Source organism: Puma concolor, chromosome B2, assembly GCF_028749965.1.
Source record: "Puma concolor isolate L17-30 chromosome B2, mPumCon1.1.hap2, whole genome shotgun sequence".
Taxonomy (NCBI): Eukaryota; Metazoa; Chordata; class Mammalia; order Carnivora; family Felidae; genus Puma; species Puma concolor.
The window spans coordinates 78,418,450-78,428,727 of NC_141671.1; the positions used below are offsets into that span (position 1 = coordinate 78,418,450).

General features: G+C 33.9%; 1 protein-coding gene across 3 annotated transcripts in view; it reads right to left on the bottom strand.

Annotated features, from left to right (window-relative positions):
- Window positions 1-5,328: 5,328 nt before the first annotated feature.
- SYNCRIP (synaptotagmin binding cytoplasmic RNA interacting protein) overlaps window positions 5,329-10,278 on the bottom strand; it is a 31,721-nt gene continuing 26,771 nt past the window's right edge. For 2 of the 3 annotated variants that reach the window (XM_086707358.1, XM_086707357.1), the window contains exon 12: window positions 5,329-9,955. In XM_086707358.1, the coding sequence (XP_086563484.1) occupies window positions 9,914-9,955 (42 nt within the window). In that variant the 3' untranslated portion in view covers window positions 5,329-9,913. The remainder of the gene's footprint in view (window positions 9,956-10,278) is intronic. The other variant, XM_086707359.1, reaches the window with a different exon arrangement.

Sequence of the window (10,278 nt, forward strand, 5' to 3'; positions counted from 1 at the left end):
TGCACAGCACATAGTCATGTCAGTGAACAGGCATAGTACACCAGTCTTTTATCAAATCCTTCTTTCATAAAGAACCGCCAAACATTTGAGAAAAATTAGAAAAAGTAAATAACTAAAGTGAGCTAATATTTCAATGCATCCTGTAACTGGTCACTTTTTAAAAAACCTTTAAAATTGAAGAATGAGAAAGATAGTCTATATATAAAATAAAAACAGACTGCTCTGTTGGTCAAACTTAAAGTCAGTGTATGCTCTGGAAGAGGGAAAAATAAAAGGTAATATTTCTTATAAAGTATAAAAAGCTACAGTGACAAATGAAAAAAATAGCTTAAATATAAGAGAAATCAATGCAGTACAATTCTTCCAAACCAAGCTCCAAAAAAGCAGAAAAACTGAAAAAAGTGAAAAACAAAATTCTCAGCAACAAAAAAACTCTTAAGTCTTCCAGTTAAAAAGCAAAATAAATGAAAACCTATGCAGTCTCATCAAACCTTAGAAAACGAAGTTATGAAAAAAAATCTGAATGTATAAGAAAAAAAATTACCTACAAAGCAAGCACTGCATTCAAATCAAGACTATTATAACACAGGGCGGGGCGCCTGGGTGGTTCAGTCAGTTGAGTGTCAGACCCCTTTTTTTAAATTTATTATTTAACATTTATTCATTTTTGAAAGAGCATGAGCTGTCAGCACAGAGCCCGAGGCAGGGCTCAAACTCATTAACTGTGAGATCATGACCTGAGCTGAAGTCTGACTGAACCATCCAGGTGCCCCAAGTGTCAGACTCTTGATTTTGGCTCAGGTCATGATCTCATGTTCATGGGATCAAGCCTTACACCAGGCTTTGCACAGAACGCAGACCTGCTTGAGATTCTCTCTCTCCCTCTCTGCCCCTCCCCCACTCATTCTCTCTCAAAATAATGAAAAAGAAAAAACCTGTTGTTACACCAAATAATGGAGTGATACCTCCAAAGTTCTGATGGAAAAGGATAGTGCAGCTAGAATCCTATGTCCAAACTGTCAACCAACAGTGAGGGTGAAACATTTTCCAGTGTGCAAGACGGTTTACAGTTCATGTAACCTTTCCTGAAAATATTACCAGAGAACATATTGCAGTAAGAACAAAAGGGAATCTAAGAGGGAGCAACGGAACCTAAGAAAAGTGGAGTCCAGCAATGGAATGGGAAAAAAAAAAAAATTCTAATATGACAGTAGTACACAGAGCACTAAATATGATTAAATAGCAAAACAGCTTATAAAAAAAAAGGTAATTAGAAACTCAAAAAAAAAAAAAAATCCAAGTCATGGTTTGTATTTTAGCTATGGCATGAATCCAAATAAAGGAACATTAAAAGAATTCATTTTATTTCTACCTTAGAATTTTGCCTTCCCAAGGACACAAATTTTATCAAAATAGGGTTATCTATCAATCTAAATACATTACCATTATAAATGCTACGTTTTGTCTATCTTCAGTCTAGAGGCAAAATAAAAGATAACCTGTTATAAAGTGCCATAAATCTGAAAAATGATAGCAGGAACCAGGAGAGGAAGGAAAAGTAATAAAATATCGAGGGGCTCCTAGGTGGCTCAGTAGGTTAAGTGTCCAATTCTTGATTTAGGCTCAGGTGGTATCTCACAGTTCATGAGACCAAGGACCTTTGCATGGACAGTGGGGCCTGCTTGGGATTCTCTCTCCCTCTCCCCTGATTGAACTAGCTCTCTCAAAAATTTTTTAATGAACTTAAAAAATAACATATTGAGTGTGCTTCTTTATATAGTGAGGATCAAACAGATACTAAAATTGGTATAAGTAGAGGCTTAAGTGTAGTTTGAGTAATAAAGGAAATCAACTGAATTTAAAATAGTTCGGCAAAAGAACAGAACTAGTTTAAGCTAAACTCCTCACAAGGGGTAACTACTACCTAAATTTAGTAATTAAGAGAGATGTGCTGCCTTTGCCCCTATCCCCCACTCATGCTCTTAAAAAACAAAACAAAACAGTGAGAGAAACAGTAACCAGTATATAAGAACTACAGAAGGGGTCCTGTCTGTAAATTGGATGGTGTGAGGAGATGCAGACTTTCTGTGCTATCTGAATGCTATTTCATATACTGCACTAGCTCCTGCTTTCCAGGTATAGCTTATACAATTCAGCTAAATTATCAACTAAGTATATACAACACCTTTCTCCACTACTCAAAGTAGGAGATACAGTATCATATGAGATGCCTTAAATTCAGAGCCTCTGTTTTTAAGTGATTTAACTTCAACAATCTACCAACTGAAAGGTAAATACAATTATTCATATGCATGCAACCAATCATTGCTCATTATTGTAAAATATAGGAAGTAGCAATTAGTTAGAAATACCTGTTTGTTTTTTTTTTTAATTAAAAAAACTGTTTTCAAGACTTTCACTTCAGGTTAGCCTTCATGCTTTTCTCAGGTATACTCACTTATCCTCTCTAAAGTACTCTGCAAAACAAGCCTAAACAAATTTTACAGACTTAAAACCAACTATACTTCATGAGCAAAACAAGAATTCAATCTTTAAGTATTCCTTCCTCATAAAGAGGTTTGTAGTTGGAATGCTGTTTCATTCAGCAACCTGGAATTAAGCTAAAAATCAACATAAAGGAAAAATTGCTGAGCTGGGTTATAACTTCAATACTTAAAAAAAAAAAAAAGCAGTCTTTATATATATCACAAGGCCAACTGTTCCCATAACTTCCAATTTTGATTTTTTTTAATGTCAGATGTACAATTTAAATGTGAAATCTTCATGATCTCAATTTACTTAAAACATTAGCATTACATGCTCATTTTAAAAAGCTTTCTAATGTATATTCAGTGGTTCCAAATTTTTATTCCTTTTTTCAAGTTAGCAAGCCATAATTAAGCCTAATTCAGCAAATAAACTAAATTTCTACCAAACCGAAAAATATTTAACTATTTTTAAATGCCTAACCCCTCTGAGTCAGATTTCCCTGCCCTGGAGGAGCTTCCATTCTAAGAGGCAAAAGAAACCATAAAGAGAAGAAATTGAGTTAACTTCAAAGAATAAGTAGCACTGGTAATTTAAACAGACTGATAAAGACAGACACTTAGCCCAGATAAACTGAAGTAACTACAATTATGTCCTGCTGAGGCCCTAACTATGGCTGATGCTGTCCTAAGTGCTAAATGGATCCTCAGGAAACCAAGAGATTAACTAACATTTCCTGATATAATTTTAGAATGTTTTTTTTCATCATTATTTTAATTCTATTTTATAAAGGAATCTGAAGCTGGGTTCCTAAAGAAAAAAGTACCTGTCATTAGTGTTGAAGGATTTTTAAGAATTCAATTTGTGCAAATTCATGGGGATTTTAACTATTTCAAGAAAAAAGCAAGGGAAGTATTTTTTTCAAACTACATGTACTGCATTTGCATGTGGCTGCAGAGAATTAAAGAGCGTATCTACCAATTTTCATAGATGACCTTTGACATACTGTTCATTACTTTTGGTTTTCCTACAAATTCCTTCCAAATATTGACAATATATCAAGATACACAATTAGTATATATACTTTTGAAGTATTTCACATGTTAAGGAAATTAAAGCAATTTCAGAAGCCTAATCCCTGAGCCTTCCAATTAAAGCAACATAAACACTAACATATTAAAGACACCTGAAAAATGAAGTCCTAAGGGGGTGCCAGGCTGGCTCAGTCAGTAGAGAATGTGACTTGGGTTTGGGAGTTTGACCCCAGAGTTGGGTGTAGAGATTACTTAAAATCTTAAAAAAAAAAGTGTTTTACTCATGACATAAAACAGATGCATAGTTTTACTTTGTGTTCAAATGATGCACTACTGACATTTTCTAATTCCCATAGGAAAAAACTGGGACACCTAAATTCAAAAGCAGTATTATATCACACAAATGACATAATTATTCAGATTTCCTTTACCTCATTTGAACTTAACAGCATTAAAAGAGCCACATCACATCACATGTAATGTTAGAACTCTTCTGGTATGTTGTAGGTTTCTACACTTAGACCCGATTTTGAAATCTAAAGACTCTTCTACAGATTTTATATCATGAACAAGCCCATATCCTTTAATCGGTGGTAACAGCCTGTCTACATCAAAAACCCTTGTCCTTTTACCCTGAAGTAAAACTTGGCTGTAGTTCATAAATGATATAGAAGATACTGATCTCCTTGGGTATCCTAAAATTCTCTCCAACAGTATTTTGTCACAACAATCTTTTCAGAATACAGACTGAAAGCCTAAATCAATCAATGACACTTAATGAACATTGCAGATAACTGCCTTTAAACTCCCCTCAGATTAGAACTTATTTGAAACCACTTTACAACGTGAAAAATCAGATATTCACTGAAGCCTGTAAATTATTCTAAAATGTGTTAAAAACACATTCTAGGAAACACTTGGAAGACACTAATTTCCAAAACAGTTTATTAAGATTTCTTCCTTACCCAAGTCTTACTCAGCAGTCTTGATTTCAACAAAAAAGTACTAGTTTGGTCTCTGCACAGGCAGTCAAATAAAGCAACATAAATTGTTTTTAAAATGCTCTAGCAGTACCCAGAACTTTTCAGGTATAAAACTTCCATGACTGCCCTGAAAAGACAAAAGTTTCTTTTCACTAAATATTAGCACAAATCTTGGTTATCCTAAATACAAACTAAAATCCACATGAAGTGACCTACTAAAGCAATTTTTGTCCGGATGAAGTGGCAAAACTACCACTACCTGCCCCACCCTCCAAGAAATTCTAGGGCTATGAACCAAATCCTTCCAATGTATTTACAAGTTCCCCATTCTCTGATGATTTGCCATCCTACCTTAATAGAACCCATTTTAAGCTGAATTCACCTTCCTAGATGTGCAACATTTTATTAAAACAGATCATTTATTCACTCCACTCTCCTGATTCACTTGCAACCTCAATCATTTCCAACCCTTCAGAGAAAGATGGTGATAGAGATTGGAAGAACACTGCATGATACGGTATGTTCCCAGAAAACCAGAACCAAATTACCATTAACTTCTTCATTGAGTCCACTGGCATGTGTGTGACCACAGAATATTTTCACCAAATGTGAAGACCAACACTCTATGTTTACATCTCCCCATCATGTGCTTGAATTAGGGATCTTGGGGAATCTTTTTTTTACCATTGGCTAGTCACTTTGCATGTATAATCAAAAGGCGAAGAGCTCTAAAGATTCCAAGTGTCTATTCACAAGCTGTTAAGTGAAAAAAGATGAAATGGAGGACACCCACAATAATTCTTGGACTCCTGGAGATCCTAAGACATGCTACAAAAATAGGTCTTTATTCTTAGGAAAATATAGTCAGAGCTAGCTTCCTTATGCTATACATAAAATCTTAACATCAGAGGCAGTACAGATAGTACAGATAGTTTTTGAACTGATCTCCAAACAAGCACAAACCCACTACGTTTAAAAGAACAGGTAAGTTGAGGTTTTTGGCAAAAGACAGTACTTCACACATCTAATCCAAATCAAAGAGCCTGCAGACAGTTGTTTTCAGTGAGATGAAAGGAATGAAATAAATATAAATTCTATGGATAAATAAATGTAAGAGACAATTTAAATAAGCTAAGAGAACTAATATTTCTTTTAAATAAAAGTACTAGTCAGGTACAAGCTTTTGTTTCTCAATGCCAGACTTCTAAATGTTTATCAGACTACTGTTAAAATATTAAAAACCTAATCCTGGACCAGAGCATTAGTTATAATACTGTTTTGCATTCATAAAAAAGATGGTTTTTCCAACTGAATGCTTCTGGTCCTGAAAAACATTTTATGTATATTACTGAAGGCAGACTGTGGTGCTAATAGAACTTGTCTTAAGTACTTTTTAAAAAAGTGACAGACCAAAAAGTCCATCTATTACTTTGCCCACAGTTAAAAATGTCTTTGAATATTGGTTTATAATTAGCATCTTAAGAAAAGTAGTGGCATGCCCTATTGAGTGGTATCACTGAGTAAATGCTACACTTTAAAACATCATCCTCTCAAGTCTGTTCATTTTATGTATTGTTAAAGTTTTTTATTCATTCATTTTATACCCACCAATCAATTCCTATGGTCAGATAAAAATTTGGTTTTATGGAATACATCACTGGGGAGAAAATGGTCATGGTGGGTATTAGGAATCTGAACAGTCATTTACTCTAGGGTTAGCTCCTTCTCCTAAATGCATGAAGTCTTCTACATTTAATTTCTCCCCTTAAAATAGAAACATGTCTTACTCTATAATAACAAGGTGATCTTTTGCTGTTTCTGATCAACAGTGACTTTGGCTTAGCAGTCAAAAAAAGCTGTCCTGCATGTGACAATTTTGTCCATCTAGCATGTATTCGTCCTGGTTTTAAGTCTTCCCAAATATATACAATACCCGAGTAAATACCCGAGATCACCCCATCAATCCATTCCTATTAAGTTCCTATTTTATCATGAGGAAATGTTTGTATTTTGTCAAATCAGATTTGCAATTGATAAATTTCTCATGATGCTACAACCGCCATCATGAGTGTGCAACCGCTCTTTTTTGTGCTCAACCCCCACTTCATATCTAATATCTGATTTAATTGCAATGGCTGAAAATCTTCCACAAAAAGCATGTTTGGGAAAATATACAGAACACAATTTTCTCACAAAGCAAATTTCTGAAAACTGATTAACTGAATTGATGATCACTTTTGATTGCCAAGTAGTCTGCAGAAACAAAATCTTGCGTCTGTTTAGGTAACTCAAGTTTTCTTGTTTAACAATCAGAATGCTTTAAGGATACATTTTTCACCCCAAGGAAGGGACTTGCCTCTTGGATTTAAGACCCATTCCTTGACAATATATACAAAATTTGACTTGTTATCTGTCCATTCTTTGAAGCTGTCAAAGCCAAGAACCCATAAACAAATCACAAATAGCAATAACCTACATTAGTTAACATTCCCCTTTTAACAGGTTGACATTTTTACTAAAGGATTAGTTATTTTTGCATTTCCATTTCTCATATCCCATGACATTCCATATAAATTGCATTATTGCTTTATAGGCCACACAACATTCAAAAGTATGTTTATATGCATTGCCTGTTTTCCTTGATCTCTTATTGATAAGAGTTTGATGCTGATTTTACTACAGAAATTTAAGTTTGAAAATACCAGTTAGTATTTCTTCTCAGAACTTAATTGTTCACATCACTAATCACTACATGCATATTTAGCTCTGATTATATTGCTCAAAAACTGCACCCATTATCAGAACAGTGCAAATGATATTTAATTTTAAAAGTAATTATAATGGCTTGAATTCAAAGTTATTCAAATGAACACTGTCAAGTAATTTCACTTGAGCGTGTATAGATTTCATCACCACTGTTTACATTACCCATCAATTCCTTACAATTTCTTTTTATCATCAGTTTCCCTCCCAAATCCCCAAACTAAGAATGCCAAATAGTCTTGGAAACCCACAGCTCCATATTTTAATGTTTTCTTAAGAACACATTTGTGAACTCACAAAAATGTTCATCTTTCAACTCTGACAATGCAGTTCTTACTTAAGTCAAACAAACCCATCCTAAAATCCCAACAAATAATTCTGAGAATTAAACACCTTGACAGTGTCCCTTAAAAAAGGGTATGACAGTAAAGTGCCAATAGGCATGGCAATGACCTCTTTGATGGGATCATTTAATTCCTTGGAACTGGGAAACGCCAGCACCAAAGATTACACTGAGATTCAATTTTACTGAAGGCTACATTTAGTTTACCCACTTTCCACAACCTATTGTACTCATATGTTAGAATGAAATGTAAATGTTTTGTGTAGCCCTCAAACTTACACTAAGATTTGAAAGAGATGTACTTTAAAAAAGCACGGGGTAATATATAAAATCAGTGGCAGAAAGTTTCATTAAGCACCAGGAACTAATTTTTGTCACCCCATACTCATTTTGTAGGTAAGTTTCAATAACCGGCAAGGCACATTTACATATATTCCAATGAATACTTATTGACAAATTTTAAATTACACTCTATGTCCCAGCTATCCCAGTAACTGACATACAACATACTAAAATGGTTTATTAAGGTAACATAAAAAAACCAATTAATGTGAAACATACAGGCTATTGGCAACCACTATTCTAAAATTATGTAAGTACAAATAAACATACTGAAATGTGTGCAATTCTAAGTTTTTAAACCAGAATATTTCTACACTAACACACATTTATATTAATGACACATAAAAAAAATAAAAACTTTATTACAAAAATAAGTTACACTCGCCTCCAGCTTACAGTATAAAACAATTTTATTTGCAGGAATGCAAAATGATTGTTTGCCATGAGCATTTTGAACATATGACATGTCTAATTTTGTTAAATTTGCATTTACTGGGGGAACTGGTGTGTATAAAACCTTAATTAAGTATAATAAGCTCTGATCTTCATCGTGGTGCCTATTGGGTATGTGATATAACTGCAGTATCCCTTTGGGGAAGGGGAAAAGGGATTTCTTTATACCAAGTCCTAATTAAATTATAATTTCACTTTTGACTTTAAGCTATCAATTTAGGACTTGGCAAAAAATTTTTGAGGGTGATTCAATAGAGGATGCTTCACCACTGAACACTCACTGTCATCAAGGTGCTTTAGAAAATTAAAAACATAGCACAAATGATTGTACTCTATTCTACAAGTTATCATGACCTGCATAAGAAATGGAAAGCTGATTCACATTTTTGCAGTGATCAGCAATAAGAAATGCACTAATGAAACATACCTTTTACCTAAAAAGCTAAACTACAGCCATATACTAATTTCTATGATTTATGAAAAAACTTCAAAATATCCAAATGTCAGGCTTCGCTGTACAATTGTCAGTTTTAGTCTGACTTTTTTATAAAGGGACACTGCAGTATTTAGTACAAGTTCGGATGCACTTTTTTTGAACATCTGATGTCTTACAAAAGTAACATCTTGCTAAACTATTATACATCCAAATAACTACAATATCTGAAGAAGCAAGGCTGCTTTTTCAGCCACAAAATACGACAAAAGCAAGGCCTGTTATGATGGTCATGAGGAAGTCTTACAAGCCTCTGAAACTAAAGGCAACTAAGAATGTTACATTTGGTATATTAAAATCTTACCCTCATATCATTTAACAAGCCTTGCTTTTATCTACAAAGATTTTCTATGTACAGTACAGACAGGGTATAGTTCAATCCTCTGCTACTGAGGTAGTTAACCAACCCTTTAAAAAAGGTTCTGAAAAGAACCACTATCTGGAATGCCTGACTAACCAGCTCTGATGATTACACCTGAAACTGCATATCTGAACACAATTCAAAAGTGATTACTATAAAAAAGATATAGACAATCATGATTAACCTTGGTGAGCAGAAATAAAATTTAAGGATACCAACAATGGCATTCATCTATACCACTGCAATAAAATTTAAATGCACAAATTCAAGAGAATATTTCAGAAAACCACTGCTGGGATCCTTAATTTAAAAAAACAGGGGAAAAATCTACTTAGAGCAGATTTTTTAAAGAGAAGAACTTTATTCTTTATTAAGATACCATGCTAGAAGTTATGAAGGATTTCTGTTGGAACACATTTGGAAAATAGAGTAGCTTTAGTTTAATAACTTGCACTGCAGAGAAAATTGTTAAAGAAATTCATATCAAAGTCCAAGTATTAGTTCAATGTCCTGTATTTGATTCCATGATCTTCATAGGAAGGTCTTCTGCAACAGAATATGCTCCTATACAGCCGAGATATTTAAGGTTGCTTGATTTCCTTACCATTACTCCACTGCAAGCTTCTGGTGTAATCCCACATAGCAAGTCAGTCTTCATTGTAACAGGTCAGGACCGGCCTCGACCCCTTTTCCCTGCTAGCCAGGTAACAAAAGGAATCAGTTAGATAAATCATTTTAAATTAATAATGTGTACATACACAATGATAACATTAAAAAAGTAAATAAAAGCTTCAACAACAGTAATTCTTAGCATGTCTAACCAAAAGGTTTCCTTGAATAACTATTAACTTTTCACTTGTTTTGAGGAGAGGTTATAGTTTGTTTTTTGCCCTTTGTTGGGAGAGGGTGAGGGGACAGGGATGGACTGAATTGAGGTTTGAAAACCCCATTTTGTTCACAAACTGATTTTATTTAAAAAAAAAAAAAAAGGAAAATAAAAAAGAAAATCTAAAGGAAAA